Source organism: Lytechinus variegatus, chromosome 1, assembly GCF_018143015.1.
Source record: "Lytechinus variegatus isolate NC3 chromosome 1, Lvar_3.0, whole genome shotgun sequence".
Taxonomy (NCBI): Eukaryota; Metazoa; Echinodermata; class Echinoidea; order Temnopleuroida; family Toxopneustidae; genus Lytechinus; species Lytechinus variegatus.
Window position 1 is genome coordinate 62,651,598 of NC_054740.1, and position 23,484 is coordinate 62,675,081.

Genomic DNA, 23,484 nt, shown 5'->3' on the forward strand with positions numbered 1-23,484 from the left:
TGGTCATCAGAATCATGTTGGCCCGAGTCTTTAAGACAAGGCAATATGGTTCTTTTGTCTTCATCCAAATCTAGAGAAAAATCATGAAAATTTATATATATATCTATGAAGAATATGGTTCAATCGTGTCGCGTCCGCCCGGATATAACGTTGTCTTTATCATGGAGTATATTTTGTTGCGTGGATCATTATGAAGCGCATCTCTTCCAACCTCAAACTCCCGGATGTGCCGGATGTGAGATTAAGGAAAATAAAAAAGGTACATTTTGTGTCGTCAATACGCGCATAGAGACCGAGGAAAATATAAATAATACACCGATCCCTTCCTGATATTCAGAAAATATAGGGCAACTTTTTGTAATTGACCAGCTTTAGATATCTGATACGTGTGATGATAAATATAACTGTACAATTGAGTATAATAGTAAGACACAAAAAAAAGTGATAAGGGAAAGTACTGAAAGGGAGTGGAATCTGTTATCATATGTATAATTATCAAATGATATAAGGAGAATCTAAAAAATGAAGTGCGAATTTAGTTCTTACAGAGCTTGTATATTGACTGCACTTCGGAGTGTTGATTCAGTAACTCAAATATAGGACTTTCCTGATGGTGATATCCCACAAATCCAAGTTCCATAATTGTACCCATATGAGAGAGGGGTTAACCAACATGGTGCTCAGATACAGATTGGCCCAATATTTGTTGCAACATGTGATCGTATATGATTCATAATTTGTCTAGAATTAATATCATAAATCATTATCAAAGTTATAACACCCGCACACAATGGTACATGGCATTTTTCTTGTATTTAAGGAATAATGATGAAGGAGTATTGCAGAGGTATAGCACTCTAAAAAATATTGGGTGAAAATGCTCCATGAGGGTAATTATGTGTCCAGCCAACATTGGGCGTTTCTTTTGGGCGTTTTTATTCATCAAGAATGATGAAAATTTTGCCTATTCTAAAATAATTGCTGCTGTTTTTTTAACCTTGCTGGGCAATAGGCCTATGCTTCCCGCATCGGGTAAAATACTGCCCCAAATTGGTTTGACACATAATTACCCTCGTGATGGTTCAATCAAAATCGTATTTGCTATTATCCATGACCATGTACGTATTCAGGATAATTATGAGGATCAGGAGGCAAAATACGGATTAATTGTTTGAGTAGTTACACAGTGTGTTCTTAATTAAAATAAGCGCTTGAAATGTCAATTCTTCTGGTCGGAATGTTGACCAGTCGATGGGGGGGAGGCACGAGCGCCCCCATAGTTACGCCACTGCCCTTGATTGACCCTAGAACTACCATACCAGTGCCTCGATGAATATGAAACCTGTATAGCGTACGAAATAATGCACGATCGTTTTTAAGCTGCGCATTACTAACCAAATCAACACTGCACCTCTGATTTTACACAACGCCAGAACATATAACCCAACAGGTAAAAAAAAAATCCTAGAAATTCTTGACATATGAATGCCATTGTTATTTTTTCTCTAACAAAACTATTTGAGCGGAAAGGTTGATTGTTGTTTTTACACTTGTATTACAGCACGCAAGCGGGTATTAAAGTGTATGGAGATCTTTCTTCGCATTGACCTGTTCGGCCGAACTTGTCGAATACAAATTTCCAAGCTGCTGGATTGATCCAAAATGGAGCTCCATGCCGTATTGAGAATAGTTTCCTATACACTCTTCGTCATAATCTCTACAGTTGGTATTGCCTTCGTGGTGTTTGCGGGACTCTTGTACCGCTTCAACAGGAAATATGGACATTTGCCTTGCCCAAGACCGTCAAGGTAAGGGCCCTGACTGAATCATAATTATTGAACAAAAGTGATTGATTAATCATCAAATTCATAGTTTTAGTGCATATGCAATGACGTGGCATATGCGTCCTTGGGCTTACTTGAAAGTGACTCTTAACTCTTAAATACTCGAGTCAAACTATATGATCATGGAGCTAACTGCAGCTCCACTGTCCATGCTATGATCTGACAGATATATAAATATGTAAATATGTCAAGACCAATAGGAATATATGATATATAGTCGTCGTATCTCACCGCCATTGTATGTACACAACACTCATAAATACATCAACATCTAGGACCTGTAATCCGTTCAGAAGTCGCACTGTTTGTTTTGAAATATGACATGCAAATTGTATGTAGGAGATCGTACTAACACGAGAAGAATGGCGACTATTCAAGTCGACCGAGCAAACAGTTTATTCGAATAAGTATAGAAATAGGCACGACGCTGAAAACTTCATTAAATTCGATGTAAAGTCAGAAAGTGATATTGTAAAATTCGCTTAGTTTCACAAAACGGAAATACACGCTTCCTGCCCGGTATGAAAATGAAGACATTGGTCTCCCACTCGCTTATGTAGGCCTATTTTATCATGTGATAAAAAATATAAGATAATTTCCTCACCATTTTTATTTTTTGTATAATGAATTATTGAAATATTGTATAATCCAAAAAACAAACAAAAGAAATGTGAGTGAAATGATTGACATTCATTTGCAGATACATGCATATAACCGTTTTGTGAAAACAAGCGATATTTGAACAGGCCATTTGTCGCTCTCTTTTATGTCCAATTTTGATGAGATTTTCAGAGGTATGTTAATAAGTTGTGCGTTTTCTTTAAAATCTTTTTATTCAATCACCTTTTCGTTGGGATGGGTTCCTCTTTGAAAATCAGAACCTTTTAAAACCTAGCCTGTTCTCATTATTTTGTAAGTTTCTTCATTTACTCATCCACCTTCCTTTATCGTCTCTCTTCCCGTTTTCTTCCCCATTTATTTTATCGTCTCTCTTCACATTCCGCACATTCTGTAACTTTTCCTTCTTTGTATCATTCTTTATTATTATTAAATTATTCTGATTTTGCACTTACCATCATTATTCATAGCAATCAAAGCTACCATTATTGTTGTTTTTGTTATTATTACAGTCATTTCTATCATAATATTTTCACAACACGCTTTACGCGTGACGCTTATATGCATAATTAGCGTTGACAGTACTATACAAATTAGTTAGTATGTGATGTCAAATGCTAAAAATGCATATCTTGTATTTTATTTCATTTATTGAAATATTTCCATATTTCCCTGCATTGTTCTATGTTAGATTAGGGAAAAGTGTCTGGAGGTGTCTCATCAATGATTTCTAAGTAGCTGTAATAAGCTACTGAAATTAATTCATCTGATTGGCCGAGACAATTTTTTTGGATAGAAATTATAATGACAGACACACCCTGGATTTCCTGGACTTCTTAGTTATACCGTATACGCAATAATCATGCTAAACTACATAACTCGTCTCTTCACCTCTTTATCATATTGAAATCAGATCAAATATTGGAAAAGTTATAGCTATTTTCTGTACATTCTTTCCCATTTATAGTTTCGTCACTGGTAATTTGTCTCACGTTAACGCTATTAGAAAGAAATTAGAATTTTCTCTGCTGGCACTCCTGTACCAATGGTAAGTTGAAATATTTAAAATCTCAATCTAAATAATGGTAAATGATGAATCGAAATTGCAATCCTGGTGGGTGTTTCATAAAGCTGTTCGTAAGTTAAGAGCGACTTTAAGAACGACTGGTGATCCTTTCTTGTGGTAAATGGTATATTCATTGGCAATGGTTTAGCGCATAAGAAAGGTTCACCAGTCGTTCTTAAAGTCGCTCTTATCATACGAACAGCTTTATGAAACGGCCCCCTGACCTGGTAATAAAGTGTTTCTTTGATAAATTTCATTCTTTAATTGGAACCTGTCAGAACATTTGATTATTTACATAGTATAGCCTGTTAATAGTCTAGTACTGTTAAATCCCACGTCATAATAATAATATACATCCTTGTTTTTACTTCGTGACTATGATGAGTCTTCTGACTATTTTCGTGTATCCATTTCTCAAAATAAAGCCATTATTGAATTGAATAAAATTCAATTGAATTAGATAATGACAGGTGATGGCATAAAGGCTGCCCTCTGTTAATTATTCGGGTGATTTGGCTGGTACCATAAATTCTAAGATGGCAAATTCAAAGATGATTATAAGAGATGGTAAAATCCTTATATGATGCATTAATGTGTGGTTTAATTTAGTTGGTCATTTAGATGACGTTGGATATAGGAAGGTAGAGAAAGGTTAATAGTGAGTGACCTCCCCAAAATAGTGAACAATGAAAAAAGTTTCATTAAAATTGGATGTAAATAAGTAAAGTTAGGCTCGTGACATTTAAAATTTCGTTTATTTCTTTAGAAATACAAAAGAAAACAGTAAAATGCACATAAGTTTCGTTTTGATAAGGACCCGTGGAAGAACAGTGCTATTTTTTTATTTATCACTTAAATGGGCTATCATGCTTTGTAAATATTGTTATGATTTTCATGTATTTTATTATGACTTTTTATATTGAAAAAAAAATCAGTATGCAAGTGAACGTGCCGATGTCTTCGCTGTGACTTTTATTCTTACAGAAAACAAGGCAAATGGAAAGAAGAAATAAGGACACGCAAAAAGGGAAGGAAGAAAGAAAGAAAGGCATTTATAATAATAATTCAATGGGAAGAAAAGAAAGAGAGATGGAAAATTAGTGCACTTTATTTTCACTATCAACATCTTTCATTTTTTTTCTAAGGTCGAGGGAACTTGGACCAGTCTATTGTATCCGATTTATCTTACGACCATTGGTAATATGCTCCAGTCCTAAAACGGTGAAGGTAAGTTAACCAGATATGTCTTTTATAATCAGTATATTTTCCATGTATACTCCTCACTCTCGAGTTAAAGGAAACCAAAACCCAAGGAGAGAAGCAATCTTATTGCAAAAAGTAAAATGAGAGGAATTCATTGTTCATTTATTTTACATATTTCACATTATCTCCTCCTGACCTTGACATATGTGGTGTGAATTATATTTTCCCATGACATATGTCGTGCTCAGAAGGAGGCAAGATGCAATTTGAAAGATAATGAGGAAAATCTGAAAAATTGTGTATAAAACAAATGGAGAGTTGTCCACAAAATCAGCCATTTTGAAGCATGTTTGCCAAGTTGAGGATCCCCATAGAAAGTACAACAAGAGTTTTCAAACTCCCATAACTTGCTTATTTCATAACCGATTTTAATGAAACTTTTTTTAAATTCTTCCTCTCATTGTACTCTTTGCTATAGAATGCTTCTCTTCTTGGGTTTTGGTTCCCTTTAAGACTGCGCGCAATATACATTCTTCTTTGCAGGGTTTTAGTTTTGAACAAAATCGACAAAATTTATCTTCAAATTTACTAAATTTGTGGGAAGTCATTATTACATTTGTTGGTGATTCAAAATCATTACATTTTTCAGGGGGGGGGGGGGTAAAGAGTGCTATTACGTTTGTGGGTCAAATGATTACACTTGTTAGTGTTGGGGGGTAAAGTATTTATTAATTTTGTATAATTTTTAAAATACATTTATGAGCGTTTTGTACATTTGATGGTGTAACAGGGCCACATGAGGATTACATCAGTTCCCTATCTTTCATAATAAACATGAATGAAGTAAATGTTATGACAGCGATGCAGATTCTATTTTGCAGGGGTGGGAGAGCAAAAGAGCTAGGACGAGAACACATTCTCCTGGCAGGTAATTTGAAAATTGACTATGGAGATCGCCTGCGAGTCTCTTTTTAATATTTTTTTGATGTCCATTTCCTGTCTTATCAGGAGGTTTGCCTTGACAGCCGGCATCTCAAACCTCATCTTACCTATGATTTCTTCTACTCTGTCTTTGGCGAGAGATTTATGGGCAACGGACTGGTTTCACAAACTGATCACGAGAAATGGCATAGTCGTCGAGCTTTGCTGAACCCCGCCTTTAATCGCAAGTGAGTATATCAAACATTCAAGCGATTGTTTAGATTACAAAGCAGTCTTGAACTGTGACCCCTGGTTGTCATTGCAAAGTAATTGGACTCTCGCTCTCTGACTGCGCTCAACACTTAGGCACTTCTAACACTTCTATTGTATTAGAATTTAGAGTCGTTGCGCGTGTAACTTGCCATAGATCGCATTATGAGTTTGATCTGTGAGAAATTGACTAAATGATCTTACAGCAGCTGTGGCAGTATATAGTATCCCGCTACCCTCCTTGTCAAACAGCCACAAAAACGAGCCATAAAATGGCGTATGCGAAAAGACGCGAACAATGAAATCCACTCATTCTATCAAAAGGGGGAAATCACCTTTGCAATTAGTTGGCCTTAGTTATTGAGCAGCTCCCCATATATAATATAATTTGAAACACGATTTTTTTTAAATAAAGAAAGGGTATGAAATGATGTTGATGTACTTATCGCGCAAAAAATCTCTTTCATTTCTTTTAGAAAAAGAATCTAGGCCTACATGTACCAAACGTATGTAGATGAAAAACACATCTGGGTTAAAATATGTAAGGAGACATCTTAATCTCTGATAATTAACAACTTACTTATTTCAGTAGTTCGACTCCGTGATGGTGGAAATCAGATCAGGTGCAGACATAAGTGATGCAGCTACAGCTGCAATAATTTTTTGCCTCATGGCTCCCCGTGTAAATTTACCCGTAACATAGGCGCCACCTAACACGGCCTGTTATAGGTCGTCATCGACGTGTGTGGATGGGTGAGTGTGTGCGTTGGGGTGAGTGGGTGGGGCTTCTGTGTGGCGTGCGCGCGCGTGTAATTTTATATTTTATGCGGTTTAATGTATCTAGATTGTGTTGTATGACACCTAAGTACATCCTTGTCATTTGATTTGTTTAATATCGATCATTCAGCACTTGCAATTTGGTTCCATATGATTTTGTCCATTGCACGCGCGCACCGAGACTGCAGGCATCGCAAGTAAAACTATTCGTGTTTGCAACGCGCATGTTGTATGTAATGACGCGACATCAACAGACCGAGCTCGCACTGCATGAACATATTTTACATCGAAATTCATGAATTTTATATGAAAAAAAATATGTGTAGGTGTTACTAGAGAATAAATGAGTAATCAGCTGCAGCTATCAGCTGATTTTTCTATTCATCTGCACTCTAACAGAAATCTATAGACTAACTTTTTAAATTCCCCTCTCTCTTCAGAATAGTTTACTCAGCAGTGATGCGAAGTATGATAATTCGAGTTTGATTAAATGAGATAGTGGTGTAGCATTGTCCTTCATGTAGATACGAGCTTATTGACACGTTTTTTGTTTGTGTTGTTAAAAGCAAATTTGCTGATACATGTAGTTTGAAAGCAAGCACATTAATCCCTAATAGTGCATCATTTATTGTATTTCTTAAATCTGTTTGATAAATTTCTAATTTTGAGGTGTTTTGTCGTCCTTCATACCTTATTATGAAAAATGAAGGTGCTGCTACACTTTAAAGAGCATACGAATAGCAATATTAGTGAATTCTTTATCTTAGTACTTATTTTCTGAATAATATATTTATATATATGTAGAGAGAGATATATATATATATATATATATATATATATATATATATATATATATATATATATATATATATAATGTTATCTTTATTGCATCTTTATTGCATATTTCTCGAGACCTTAGAATGGGTGTACTTCAAAGCCCGATTGCAAAAATCAAGCACATGAACCAATAATAATTTTGAAGTAAGTAAGGTGTCTCTGTGCCAAATTTGGTGAAAATGACATGGATTTCATTTTACCTGTCGAACGTCCTTAAAGGACAAGTCCACCCCAACAAAAACTTGATTTGAATAAAAAGAGAAAATTCAACAAGGATAACATTGAAAATTTCATCAAATTCGGATGTAAAATAAGAAAGTTATGGCATTTAAAAGTTTCACTTCATTTCACAAAACATTTATATGCACATCTCGGTCGGTATGCAAATGAGGAACTGCTGACATCACTCATTCACTATTTCTTTTGTATTTTATTATATGAAATATGAAATATTTTGATTTTCTCGTCATTGTCATGTGAAATGAAGTTTCATTCCTCCCTGAACACGTGGAATTCCATTATTTTAACATTTGTGCTTCAGGCAAGGAGGTCCTAATCGTCAAATTCTTAAAAATTGAAATATTGTATAATTCAAACAATAAAAACCAAAATAAATAGTGAGTGACATCATCAACTCTCTCATTTGGATGTAACTGGCTCGTTCATTTAACTATTTTGTTAAAAATAAGCGAAACTTTGAAATTTCTTAACTTTCTTATGTTACATCCAATTTTGATGAAATTTTCAGCATTGTGCTTGTCTGATTTTTCTCTATTGATTCAAATCAACATTTTTCTGAGGTGGACTTGACCTTTAAATAGTAATAAAGCGTGTTGTGGCTTGTGTTAAAGAATAAATGATCCGCATTCTATTGTCTAATTCAGATATCTGATGCAAATGATGGATCTTTTCAACGACAGTGCGACACGTTTGCGTGATCACCTAGTCCCCCTTGCTGACGGCAAAACTCTAATTAGAATGCTAGATCATTTCAACAATGTCACCTTGGATGTCATTGCTAAGGTAGCACTCCGCTCTTTTTCACCCTCTCCCTTTTTTTCCACAAACCTCTCTTATTGCAACACTTCTTGATCCCATTTTATCAACAATTGATTCAAATATATTTCATCGTATCGTCACAATCGTTAACTTGGCACTTTTGAATTATTGGCATTGTACAAGCTTGATGATTATAAATGAATATATATATGAATTTCAATAGGCATATTGTTTATCATGGGGTTAAGCGAATGAAGGAAAAAAAATTACGAAAAATGATTGTTGGTAAAAAACCCAAATTAATAGTAAAAAAAATCAGGGTGAAAGTTTGAGGCAAATTCATCAAAGATTGAAAAATTTATTTCATAGAATTTCATTTTTTTTATCTGTGATGTCTCATATCACATGCAATATAAAATGAACAAATTTTCATATTTCAATGGTTAATGGTGACTGTAATTGTTTTTCTTTCAGGAAAGGGTTATAAGGAACTGCAATGAAAACCATTTTATCTAATTTTTTTTTTTTTGGGGGGGGATGACATTTCACTGATTTTAATCGCACAATAAATAGGGAAGCTACTCGCATACGACGTCACAAATTAAAACAAAATATTCTAACAACTTTAAATATTGGACGAATATTTATCAATATTTTCTCAATATGTTTAATTACTGTCCCTGCTTTTACAATAAACTTATTGTCAAGGTGAACTTCCCCTTTAATTCAGGGCACTCCGCTATGAACATGATGAACTGCTATCCAAACCGGTGACCTATTACGTTCCTTCTTAAATTTTGTACCACTCAGGTCGGATTTAACATGGATACAAACGCAGTGGAGACGCCAGATTGTCCATTTCCATCGGCCGTGTCACTCGCTCTTGAAGCGATGGATGTTATATTTAAAAACCCACTGATCATGGTTGGTAATAAATTTCACCATTTTATTCATTTTGTAGTATTTTTATGTGAAGCGTGTTCATTTGTTATGTACGTTCACTTCAATAGTTTTTTTAAAAGAGAATCAGGACCTCCCAGAAGAACATCCTAGTTGTCTCGCCTGCAAAGCAGAGCGAGACTATAGGCGCCGCTTTTCCGACAGCGATAGCGGCGTCGTCAACATTGAAATCTTAACCAAGACAAAATTTTTAAAATGTCATAACTTAGAAAGTATATGGACCTAGTTCATGAAACTTGGACATTAGGGTAATCAACATCTTGCCTGAGTTTCAAGTCACATGATCAAGGTCAAACGTCATTAAGGGTCAATGAACTTAGACCATGTTGGGGAATCAATATCTTAACCAAGGTTAACTTTTTGAAATGTCATTGGCATTATAGGGTAATCAAGTATCTCTGAAAATCCTGTTCAAGTTTAAGTCACATGACTAAGATCAAAGGTCATTTAGGGTTAACGAATTTTGGTAATGTTGGGGATGTTTGTTGGATTGTCATCATAACTTAGAAAGTTTATGGATATAGTTCATTAAATATAGACATAAAGAGTAATCAAGTATGAGTGATTTTTTTTGCACACGTCTTAGGTCATGTAGGTCACATGATCATGGTCAAAGGCCATAATGGGTCAAGTGACATAGTATTTTATTGTCTTATGAATGTTTTCTTTTATGAATAATTATTCAATAGCTGTTTTCAAAGCCAACACAGCTGCTATATCAAATCGCATAATGCCGGCGAGACTACCAGAGACGTTCCACTTGTTTTAACTTAAGGAGAGCCTATAACTAAATACAGATAACTAATAAATGATACTAAGAATAACAAAAAAAAATCTATTTCTTTATGGGACAAGTCGAATTTGTTTTAGAATGGATGGGCATTGTCATTTCCTTTTGGTTCTTGGTTTTTTTTCAGAGATAAAAATCTCTGAACGAGAGTGGGTACAGAATCACTCCTAGGTTTATGAGCCAAACTTTTCTGACAAAGGTTTGCCTAACCTTTGACTGTTTTTAATCTTTTGAGTGGCTTTATTAAACGGCCCATCATGGTTCGTCTTGGCATACTTATTGTCCCAGTGCAGGTATTTCCCCAATTATAATCTTTATATACATTTACTGTTCATTGAAAACAATCATTAAAAAAAATCAAACTTTAATTTTTAGGTGGATGCTCGCAGCAAGGCTCGTGATTATCGCCGCTCGGTGCGCAGCGCCATTAAACTGGTACGAAGATATGGCCAGGAATGTATTGAAAAGAGAAGAGAGGCAAAGAAGAGAGGCGAAGAGTTGCCGAAGGACATCCTGACATGTATTCTGAAATTGGAAGATGATCTTGGGAATGGTCAGAATATTGAAATTGCAGAACTGCTCGACGAGCTTGGAACGTTTTTTGTGGCAGGTTAGCTTTAAGCCTTCCCCTCAAATTATTTTTCTTTACATTTTCCCTGAAAACCCGTCTCTAGACGTTGATAAGTGCATTATAATCAAGACTGAATCCCCCCTCAATCTGGGTGATCCAATTCATTGTCTTGATGCAATAGATTAAAAAATGTCATATTACCAGAAGACCAGAAGAAGCACTTTATGTTTACCGCGTTCTAAAATACCAAAAGTTACATTAATGTACATCAAAGGGTGGAAAAAGCACTGTTCTTTCTGAAATAATAATGATAATTATCATTACTATTATTATCATCATTTATTTTATCTGTGTTGTAGCTGTAGATGTTGTTACCATAATAATCATCATTTGTATGGTTGATATTTGTTTTTGTTTTTTCACAAATCAAGGTCAAGAAACAACGAGCAATCTTCTAGCATTTACCATACTTGAGCTCGGGAGACATGAAGGAGTGGCTAAGAGGTTAAACATCTGCATTTATTTTTTTCGTATTTGAAACATGCATGTGCCTACTTGTCAATCTGTAATTTCAATGGTTTACTCGAATGTCTTAGTAATGAAAATAATAATTTATATTTGGGTGTAAAAACAAGACTTTTTAAAAAGATCTGATGCTGTTCTTTTTTTTAAATCATGCAAATCTGATCTATTATCTTTCAAGTATTGATAAATGGTCATCATCAAATGTGACTCCGACATCTGAGAGAAAATCGGCAGGTCATTCGTTGACGTTATCTAGTAGAAATTTCTTCTATTCGTGCACTCAGTTCTGTTGCATTATAATGGAATTTTCAAAGGATGGTCATATTCATGTTTTATTTTCAGTTGAATTGACATTGCCCTTCTGATTTATCCTATTTTTTTCTTTGACTTGGAACAGGTTAAAAGAAGATGTGGATGAAGTCATTGGGAATAAACCAGTTATTGAGTACTCAGACCTCCCCAAATTGGAATATATGTCTCGGGTATGTAACGGTATCATTCATGCAGGCTAGGCCTTCAGTATTCAAAGTGAAGGTAATTTTTGACAAGCAAAACGAAATAAGGTCATTTGGTTTCCATTTCTTCATTTCGTCACTCCTACAAGAATTCCAGGGGTGCTGCCTATGGAGAATATTACGCGCAGTGCCCCAGCACCCCCGCGCTTTCCAGGGGCATGGTTCAATTTCAGCTTTCTTCCAACACACTAACATGTTAGATGGTGGTCCAGTGGTTAAAGCATTGGACTCATAACCGCAAGGTTGTGAGTTCGAATCCCACTTTACCATTGTTTTCACATTGATAAAATTTGCCAGAGAGTAATACCCGTCGTCTATAAGGTCAGCCGCTATATGATTAACCTAGACGTTAAAATGAATGTTTCCGAGATAATTGATTATAATACTATAGGCCTATTGGTGCTTACCAGTAAGAATGCTGTCCAGCCGGGTTCCTACGGGAGTTACCATGAATAGAAAACCGATGTCCTTGGAATTTATTTACACCTCATCTGTGGATAACGTAAATAACATAACATAGATTTAGGGAACTATGCTTGATATGGAGTTGAGCGTACTTTTTTTTCAACGCCTTTAATGTTTAAGACTCCAATCTGATTAACATCATGGGGCCAGTCTAATGGTTTCTTCATGTTATGTGTCGTATCATGGTGGTAGGGTCCATGGTCGTATCAACTTTATAGCTTCGTTGTTTTGTTGTGAAACCATATGTGTGCTTCATTAATCCCTCGTTCCCACTGTTGCGCGATCCGTTACGAACTCCAAGTTGGCCCTTCATTACCGATCATACAGATTTTTGAATCTTTTTTTTTAAATGATCAATGCGATTGCCATTACTGATTGATACGATCCGATACGATCAGTATAATTACTTCACGAGTAAGGCTACTTTTCAATCGTGGTGTGATTCGTGACAGGGAGTTAGCTGTAAACTGTCCTTCTTCCAATTAATGCTTTCCTAAAGACCAATTATTGCAAGCTTGATTGAACACTGCCCTTTTTCTACTTGAGCTTCAGCTATTGTACAGATAAGTGTAGTTCGATGAAAATGAAGATAACTCGAGATAACATTTCATTCGATAGTGTCCATGGCGCTACTGTCATATCCGTTAGGCGCATTACGCGCATCTTCTAATAGTACTATAATACAACTATTCAATATATTTTTTTTTCTTTTTTCCCCCTTTTTTTATACAAATATTGTGCACGTAACTGTTAATTGTCTATGGTAAATTCAGCGAAAATAGTTTGAACAGTGTGACGCATTAAAATTGTTAAAATGATCTGAATGACTTGTCCTGTACGTTGGAAATGCTCGATTAAAGAACTTACAAATTAAGATAATTTGATTCCATTTGTAGGTCATTAAAGAAACACTGCGCCTTAACCCTCCTGTTACTGGAACAATGCGGGCTCTAGCTTGTGACGTCAATAGTTGTGGTTATGTCATTCCAAAAGGATCACCTACAGTTGTAAGTATATATTTAGTTGAAATCAATTTTTGGCGTATTTGTTTTTGTTCATGTACCCGTAGATTGGAATGCGCGAAAAATGCACCGGTGAAGTAGACATACTCTGACAAATGCCTGTAAAGTTATTGTTAGTTGAATTCATAATCCAGATTAAAAAAAAATGAAAGGTGATTTGCAAAAAATTGTTCTAGAGCTAATAATCAAATCGCAACTAGCACATATTTTTTTTCCTCGAATGATCATTAGGATAAGCACCAACACTTTCGAACATGTTCGCATGAAGATGTGTAACGTTTGCTGACGTAGCATAATGTAACAATTTAATTATAAAAAGAAAGACATAGCATAGATCAGGTGACTTAAATAGTACGCCACTGATCAAATTTGGAAATAGTTTATCAACATCCGCTTTCGGCACACTATTATTTGCGCCACAGACAAATGCCAATGATTATGAAAACTTTGTATCCCTTCAGAGGGTGTTGAGAATACACTTATGACGAATAAACGAAATTATTATCATATCAGATATGTTTTTGTTACGATATCAGTATGGATATCTAAGCACTCCATACACCTCCCGCAACATGGATACCATGCCTGTTGATTGACCTGCCTAGCTGGCCTGTATAATAAACCTGTATATACGTTCATACCAAAGTCTCCACCAGAGTCCTTTGTATTGGATCATGGTGGCAGCGGAAACCAGTGATCGCTTTTGAAATGACAGGGATCAAGTAACCAGATACTGTATTGTTGGGAAGTAAACTGCATGTCTTTTTACCGAAATTCGCATGCTTCATAACCTACTTACTAACCCAACGGGTGCCCGCTCGCCCCGGCTATCGCATCGCTACTGTGCCGTACCGTACTGTGCATACCCAATGCACTGTCACAGCAAATCACACAGTGTTGTGAGAAGGAGCGAGATGCTAACGGTAACTGTAAACAATCAAATATAGCCTGAATAAGTTATAACTGTGTTCAATCACTGGCACAGAGGTCTGCATCATAAGATCAACATACACTAAAAGTTGATAAAACCTAAATTACTTAATTTTCTGGACTGGAGTGTGAACAATGAATTAATATTTTCCTAATATTAATTGTAAATCTGGAGTGTGAGAAGTGAGTGGGAGTGACCAGCATTTTCACTGCATGAAACACCTAATGACATTCACACAGGGCTGTGAGTGTGTTACAGGTATCATCACCAGTCGACCTGTGACTGTAAGGAGCGTTCACACGTGGATATAATCAGACATTAATATCTACACTCATTCATTTAAATACCTAATACGTACAGCGAACATACACAATGAGTAGTGGAAAATATCCAGAAATGAACTGGGAGGCAACAGACCTACCAGATGAGTTCTAGCTTTTCAGACAAAGAATGGAGCTGATTCTAGCAGACCAAGACAAAACTGATCAGAGAAAAGTGGCTATAAAAATCAAGATTGCTGTAGGCAATGAAGGCTTGCGTCGAATCAATGCATCGGGGCTATCAGAGACCGATAAAGAAAAACCGCAAGAGCTATGGAGACTATTAGAGGCACAGTTAAAGGTCAATATCAATTTTCGCATACACCGCTTAAAGCTAATGCGGTACAGACAGAAACCAGATGAAACGATTGATGAATTCGTTACCAGGTGTAGGGACAAAGCCAAAAATTGCGATTTCGAGGAAGCTGAGTTAAATGAGCGAATCATGGAGCTAGTGATTGCGTCAACTCCAAGTCTCGAATTCCAAAAGTCATTGCTAGATCAACCGAAAGGTTACAAGGTCGAACAAATTTTGGTAGAAGGTCGTAAATACGAGGCAGTTGCTGCGAGCAGACAATGTCTTGAGACACTAGACCCCAAACAGAATATCGATTCGTTCAAGCGTAGCCAGGGACGAAAAGCATGTGGTAACTGCGGACGTTTCCACAAACCTCGTCAGTGCCCTGCGTATGACGATGAGTGCCGTGCCTGTGGCACCAAGGGCCATTGGGCCAAATTCTGTCGTAAATCGAAAAATGATCGTAGTCGTAAACAGAATCGTAGATCAGATGACCAAAGATCAGACACGGTATCTGATGACCGGAAACCAAAACAAAACAAATCACGATCAAGGTCGAAAAGTGGAAAGAGTAAACCAATAAGCGAAATGGACATAACACATGATACTACCACAGATCATGATCATTATCAATCTACAGATAGTCCATTCAACGTAGCACAATTCGACACCATACACACTAGTGGACCACACACAGTTGTAAATCCAGAAGGTACTGTAGCATTTGCTAACATTGACATAATATGCCCACAGAGAGTAGGTCAACATAAGCTTTACCTAAAAGTGGACTCGGGGGCAAGTGCTAACACTATCACAGTACGTACCGCCAAAGCAATTTACGGTCCAAAGTGGGAATCAGTAGTGAAACAAACAACGATAAAACTTATAGCTTACGGAGAGACACAAATTCCATGTAAGGGTACACTAGACATAAAGTGTAGATACAAGAGTACAAAATGGTCAACACATACATTCTATGTAGCAGATGTCAAGGGTCCAGCGATCCTAGGGTTGTTAGGTTGCACTGACCTTGGAATTATCACAATTCACTCAATGCACAACAAAACACCTACAACCAATCCTCAACAAACACCTATCACAAGTGTAAGGGATCTCAAACAAGCATATCCAAATCAGTTTGACGCTATTGGTAGTTTCCGAGGGAAGGCAATGCTTCATGTCAAGGATGATGCTAAACCTACCATAGACGCACCCCGCAAGTGCAGCGTACACTTGAAAGACAAAATCAAGGCGGAACTGGACAATATGGAGCAGCAAGGAGTCATCAGAAAAATCGAGTACCACACCGATTGGTGCAGCTCCATGACCACTGTTGTGAAGAAAGATGGATCCATCAGGATTTGTCTTGACCCCAGGAGGTTAAATGATGCCTTGAAGAGATGCCCGCACAAGGTACCAACCTTGGAAGAGGTCCAACCTGTCTTCGCAGGAGCTCAGTACTTCTCTAAGTTAGACGCGAAGGCTGGTTACTGGTCGGTTCACCTAGCAGAGGAGTGCCAGGATCTCACCACATTCCGTACACCATTTGGAAGGTACTGCTTCCAAAGACTACCATTTGGGTTATGTACTAGTCAGGATATCTTCCAGCAGCATATGGATAGGATTGTCCAAAATGTGCCAGGCTGCATATGCATCGCAGATGACATAGCGATCGTAGGAAGAACGGAGGAGGAACACGATAGGAATCTCTACCTACTCATGGAGACAGCAAAGCAAGAAGGCTTAGTGTTCAACAGCTCCAAATGTACTATCAAGAAGGAAGCCATCAACTTCTTTGGTTCCAAGTACACTAGATCAGGTATCTACCCAGATCCGAGCAAGGTAGAAGCTATCACCTCAATGCCATCACCCAAGGACAAAGAAGATGTTCAGAGATGCCTAGGATTATTCACATACCTAGCAGCATACATTCCTAACTTCTCAGATAAGTCAGCGCCACTTCGAGAACTTCTACACAAGGAAGTACCATTCATCTGGGACGATGATCATGAACATTCCTTGAACAGCCTGAAAAGTGCAGTATCATCAGGTGCATGTCTACAATTCTATGACCCAAAGAAAGAGACAACTCTTGAGGTAGATGCATCGATGAAAGGGCTAGGAGCATGCCTGCTCCAGCAAGGCAAACCAGTTGCATTTGCATCCAAAAGTCTTTCCACTGCACAGTCCAACTATTCCAACATAGAGAGGGAAACCTTAGCCCTAGTGTTTGGTATCAACCGCTTCCATACATATCTGTTCGGGAAGGAATTCACCGTCATAACAGATCACAGACCATTGGAGATGATATGGAAGAAACCTCTTAGAAGTGCACCACCACGTCTACAGAGATTGCTCATCAAAGTCCAAGGATACCGATTTCAAGTCAAGTATCGACCAGGAAAAGACATGATTCTTTCCGATACCTTGAGCCGACTTCCTAATCCCAAGGAAGCACGCGATGTTTCGCTAGATGTCAGAGTGGAATCCATCTGCTCTGAAGCCGAAGATTCGCACCAGATTGACTTGATATACTTCGGACAACACAAGAGAACAGAGCTTCAGAGAGAAACGGCTAATGATCCTGTTCTCAGATCACTATGGCAAATAGTCACTCAGGGATGGCCTGAGACCATCCAAGAATTGCCGACATCCCTTCGTCAATTTTGGTCTTACAGAGATGAAATCGGAGTATCACACGGAGTACTCTTCAAGGGAAGTCAAGTCATCATACCGAAGACACTAAGGAATGACATCCTTAGACAGCTTCATCTAGGACACATGGGAATCGAAAGCACGAGACGACTTGCTCGTGAGACAGTGTTCTGGCCAAACATCAACAAGGACATTGATCAGCTGATAAAGCAGTGTGAAACATGCCAGAAACACCAAGCAAGACAGCAGAAAGAGCCACTGCATCCCCATGATGTACCACCAGCACCATGGACCAGACTGGGAAGTGACTTGTTCATGCACAACAGACAAGAGTATCTACTCGTTACTGATTACTATTCCAAGTATCCGATCATTGCTAAGCTAACCGATACATCCAGTGCAGCTATAGCAAGACAGATGACGGGAATCTTCAGTCTGTTTGGTCCACCAGAAGAGATTGTGTCTGACAACGGTCCACAATTTGTCGGGAAACCATTCCAAGACATGTGCAAGAAGTGGAATATCAAGCACATCACTTCTTCACCGCACTATCCAAGATCCAACGGATTAGCTGAGAGAATGGTTCGTACAATCAAGAATCTGTTGACAAAGTGTTCTCAAACTAGCCAAGACAGTCAACTAGCCATGATGCACCTGAGAGCAACACCAGTTGACAATAACTTGAGATCACCAGCAGAGATGTTGTTTGGAAGACCCATCCGAACCACATTGCCAAGTCACTATCTTTCGAGAGATTCTGCTGCTACCGAGTTTCTCTTGAATAGGCAAGACAAAATGAAAGAAGTGCATGATCGACATGCAAGTTCTGATCTGCCACCACTGCATGTAGGACAGCCAGTGAGAGTTCTGCATCCAAGAGACAACACTTGGATACCAGCCAAAGTATCCAAAGTCTGTGAAGAACCTCGATCCTACGAAGTTTCAACGCCGAATGGAGGAATATTGAGGAGAAATAGATCTCACTTGAGGGAAGTTCCATCCACCAACCCAACTCCAAAGCGTGTGAGGTTCGAAGAAGACCATTCCACAGAAACTCAACCAGAGGAAGACAACGTCCAACGAACACCAATGTCCAACTCTAATCAATCTCAACAGACACACTCACAAACCACGAGGTCTGGACGCACTATTCGCAAACCAGAGAGATTCATGTTTGAAGATTGAACATTATGAACACTCTAAACTCTCAAACAAAGAAGAGAAAGAGAAGAAAGAAGACAACACTGAAGACATTAGTGTAGTTTTAAGTTTATTATATGCATGTATAAACATTGTACATTATTTTTGGTATGTCAAGATAGTGTTTACGAAATTATCAAAAAGACACTATAACCAAAACTTATTGTTTGGAAATATTGATTTCAGGATCAATCCGGTTATCCAAATTATTTTCAGTTTTGCACAAGATTGAAGTTATGTAAAATTGAAGATGCATACAGTTTATCACAAATTGGTATTATTCTCACAAACCAAACAATTTCTATATTATATCTGATAAATCATAACTAAGCCAAATTACCAAAATTTGCAGACTACCAAAAGTATTGTTTGAAAACAATATTCTTGAAATTTGAAATTCTCAATCTTATCAGAAGAAGGGGGATGTTACGATATCAGTATGGATATCTAAGCACTTCACACACCTCCCGCAACATGGATACCATGCCTGTTGATTGACCTGCCTAGCTGGCCTGTATAATAAACCTGTATATACGTTCATACCAAAGTCTCCACCAGAGTCCTTTGTATTGGATCAGTTTTCACCCTTTCAATTTCTCCAGATTTATGATTTAGGCTTTTACAAACTTGTGTTTAACGACTCAAAAAATCTAGTACCGGGTAATCTGAGTCAAATATAGCCACTTTAGTTTAAGGTTTGTTAAGCATTTCAAATAATACGAGCAGATTTGTGTTGTAGTTTGGTGAATTTGGAACCGTGTTTCTTTCACTAATGTAGTTCAGTACTTATCTGACATCACGAATGGAAGAATATTTTGATGACCCTCTCCTCTTCAACCCCGATAGATTTATTCCAAGTGATGAACTGTGAGTATTGTCCGTCATATTATCGTTAAGATCTTGGGACAGGGACAGAGCCATAAAGTATAACACAACTGATTCATTTTGGGGGGAGGAAATAGTCAATACCACACTCAACGAAATAATGAGCCAATTTGGTCCTAGAGTTTCCGATGGTTTCATATCTTCATCATTATTTCCTCGAAGACTTACAAAATGTACACTTGAAATATTTTCACATTGAAGATATCTTAAACTTGAATAAGCACGTGAGATTATTTTGGAAGAGTGGTTTGAATGATTTTGAGAAGTGAAATTCAACGATAAAGTAGAAACAGCGCTAAAACGTTTAATGCCAACTTGTACTTATGCAAATTAAATTAAATACACAGACTTCTTACGATAAACTGATCAGTCAAATTGAAACTTTTTCGATCCAGTAATCCAACTCTGAATTTATGTAGCAAACAAATATATAGTTATTTGAATGTATCCTATTCATACCATTTCTTGCTTTTACACATCGAAAGGTTTATCTGAAGTGAATGGCCTATTCTAACCAATCTTATGCAGATTATGGATTAGCCTTAAAATTGATAAGATGTTGAGAAGTGAATGTTTTACACACGCTGTGACATTATTAGTGAAACTGGTGCAATCATATGTATTTTGCTTTTAAATTTATGTTGAATTGTATAGTAAATATATAAAATTGTATAACTTGAAATGTCAGTGACATTTCAGTATTCCCATATTCCACATACATTTACTGCTACAGTACAGTGTCACATCGGACATTCGTATTAATTACTCGCAAAAACCGGAAGATATCCATCCTCTTCCAAATCATGTTTTCAAACGAGAAAAAGACGCCAAATAAAAATTCACATGGGGAAAATACCGCATGGGGAAATATAATCACATCACCATTGTCATTCTTATTTATATTCAAGACAAAATCACTCAGAAATCATTTATTATGTATTCTTTCAGTCCACGACACCTCTTTGCCTACTTTCCTTTCTCTATTGGTCAACGCAATTGTATCGGACAGCAATTAGCTCTGGTAAGATATTTTTTCACCGAGTTGTTTTCTGATAACTTCTGCTAACCCTCTTTTCTTACATTGTATAAAACAATTTGGCTACTTATATCTTGTTAAATATATCGAAGAAAACTTCGAAGAGTCCTTTTGCTGCAATGCGTCATCAGAAGTTACTTCTGCTACTGCATCTGATGCTGCTTGCTGCTGCTACCACCACCTCATAAGTGTGAGAAATGTACATCAGCTTTGACAACTCTTTTTTTTTTTAAAATTTATATTCGTTGTGAAAAATAGGGATATAGATATTGTTGGCCGTAGCTTAAATCAAAGTATCCTGGACTTTTCCTTCCTTTTGAATAAATATTACAAGCTTCCAGCAAATAACCTGATGACAAATCTTTAGCTGTCTGAATATTTAACAAGACGAAATGACTGTACACCATATAAAGATGTAATCGATGATCACATTGCCAAATATCTATCAAACATACTTTAAAATTGTCGAAATCAATTATTGCGCTATATTCATGTCTTTGAAACATAAATGTTTATGGATACGTAAACGAATACGAATACGTAAACACGATTGTTACTGATAATTTTACAAGCCTTCTAAATAATTTGTTGTTGTTCATATTCACCAATATTGTAAACAAATTCAAATTACTAATGACTCCTGCTGCTGACACAACATTCTAATAATTGCTGATTCTTTCCGACTTGATTTTCACCAAAACGAAATATTATGGATTTTCCCTCGTACAGATCGAATCAAAAGTGATCATGGCAAAGCTGCTGCAAAGCTTCGATTTTAGATTGGAACAGTCCCAACGCCACATCATCCTGGCGAATGTCTCCAACAAACCTTTGGACAGATGTATGACCTACATCAGCCTCCGAGACTAAACTCGGCGTTTAGATTTCTTTACGCAATCTCCCAAACCTGGGAGCCGTTTCCTATTAAAAAGGTGTTAGTAAGTTACGAGCGACTTCAAGAACCACTGGTGACCCTTCCTTGTGGTAAATGATGTACACCAAAATGTTAATTGGCGATGGTTTACCGCTTGAGAAAGGATCACCAATCGTTCTTGAAGTCACTCTGAACTTGCGAACAGCTTAATGAAACGGCTTCTTGGTGGGTGATTCGTGAAGTTGTTCTTAAAGTTACACACTACTTGACGCACGACTGGAACATGTTCTTATATAGAGACAAAGTTATATTGGTGCTAAGTCAGCTCTATTATCATCTACCACAAGAATGGGTCAGTAGTCATTTGTAAAGTCATCGTAACTTACGAACATCTTTATCGAACACTCGGCAGACACGTCTCAAAGCCATCACTTAGAGAACTATACAAGTATTATACTTGTATCCCTTAGCCATATCTAAGGTAACGGAAAGATTGAAGCACTAAGCATATTGCAGAGTAAAACCATTTTCATGCTCCCTATTACAGACCGGATGGCAATGAAAATCACATATCGTAATTTGGGTTGTTTTTTTCTTATTCTTTTTTTAATACAATGAATTTTCATAAAAGAAATGAAGCACCTGATGTAGACACTTAAAAAAATGATGAGGTTTTAATTCAATATACTTCCGAAGCCTAGTCATAAATCCCTAATTGAATTTTTAATGATCAATTTGATATGGCTACATCCTTGCAATAAATAATTTGGAAACTATGGTGTCGTGGATTATTTTTCATATCAACACTCGATTGCACTTATTCCACTTGACACTGGAATGACCTGTGTGTTGTGTTATAAATTCACGGAATGGTCTCCAAATTTGAAATCAACTTGTAATTAAATCGATAAACATGCCTTTGTGGCTATCATTTGAGGCCATATCGTGAAATAAACAGTGATCCAGGTGTTGTTTCACAGACAGAGACGGCTTTGATGGGAAGAATTATCATTGGCTATACCAGCAATTGCAGGAGATGATAGCAAATTTCCTCTTGACTATTGGTTAGACTTACAATGTGATTTACAATTCGAATATTTCAAACAAGGCTATGGTAATCAATACATATCATGTGCGCGCATTTTACTTTGACTATCGGGGTTTATTTAATTACTCTCTTATTGTTTCTTATTCAGATTCGAATGTTTTCAACCTGATTGACTTCTTGAATATCATGTATTAATTTCTCTTTCATAATTACTAAGAATATTGCCCCTCTATAATGAATTCGAGTTCCCTTGCGCCAACATATCTGTGTGTTTTTATTATTGTTTATACGCCTTTTCAGTTCATGTAAATACGGAACATTTTGTAATCGGAACAAGTTTCGTTTGGGCCATCGACTCTGGTCAGTAATAATGGAACTTCAATGACCAATATGGCATATTTTCTTTCCCTAAATCAAACAAATGAATAAACAACTATTTTTTTTCACTATTCATTCAAATACATCATTATTCTATCGCAATTCAAATACTGTTCGAAAGAAAATAAATCCAACATGTTTTGAATTATATGACTAGCATTTAGAAAAAGAGACAATTAGTGAACGCAATCATATGGCTTGCCGAAGTTGCCGGAGTTAACGAAATACCTTCATTTTGGTTTTCTGAATGGGAATCCAGGTTTGATCAAAGTTAGTCTAAAATTGATGAAATAACTAATCATTACCAAAGAGGTAGGCACTTATTATCCAAGGATCGCTTGCAATAATTGTGTGTTGGTATGTTTTTGTATTGTTAATCCAAGTCTTCAGCGAGGGGTGTAGAGCGAGGTTTCATAAGTTATGGAACAAGAATGTAAAGTCTTAGTAATCTCTTTACGTATTTTTAAAACCTTTTT

At 36.9% G+C, this 23,484-nt stretch overlaps 1 protein-coding gene across 2 annotated transcripts; it reads left to right on the forward strand.

Moving 5' to 3' along the window:
* Window positions 1-1,597: 1,597 nt before the first annotated feature.
* Window positions 1,598-23,147, forward strand: LOC121419220 (cholesterol 24-hydroxylase-like). Of its 2 annotated transcripts, XM_041613582.1 has the most exons (13): window positions 1,598-1,808; window positions 3,430-3,510; window positions 4,674-4,755; window positions 5,740-5,900; window positions 8,421-8,559; window positions 9,346-9,459; window positions 10,661-10,895; window positions 11,288-11,360; window positions 11,779-11,863; window positions 13,258-13,368; window positions 19,566-19,654; window positions 20,621-20,693; window positions 21,438-23,147. In XM_041613582.1, the coding sequence occupies exons 1-13, from the start codon at window positions 1,663-1,665 to the stop codon at window positions 21,576-21,578; spliced, it is 1,530 nt and encodes a 509-aa protein (XP_041469516.1). In that variant the 5' UTR covers window positions 1,598-1,662; the 3' UTR covers window positions 21,579-23,147. The 2 variants fall into 2 exon arrangements, with proteins under 2 accessions (XP_041469516.1, XP_041469524.1); XM_041613590.1 differs by lacking the exon at window positions 9,346-9,459.
* The last annotated feature ends 337 nt before the right edge of the window (window positions 23,148-23,484 follow it).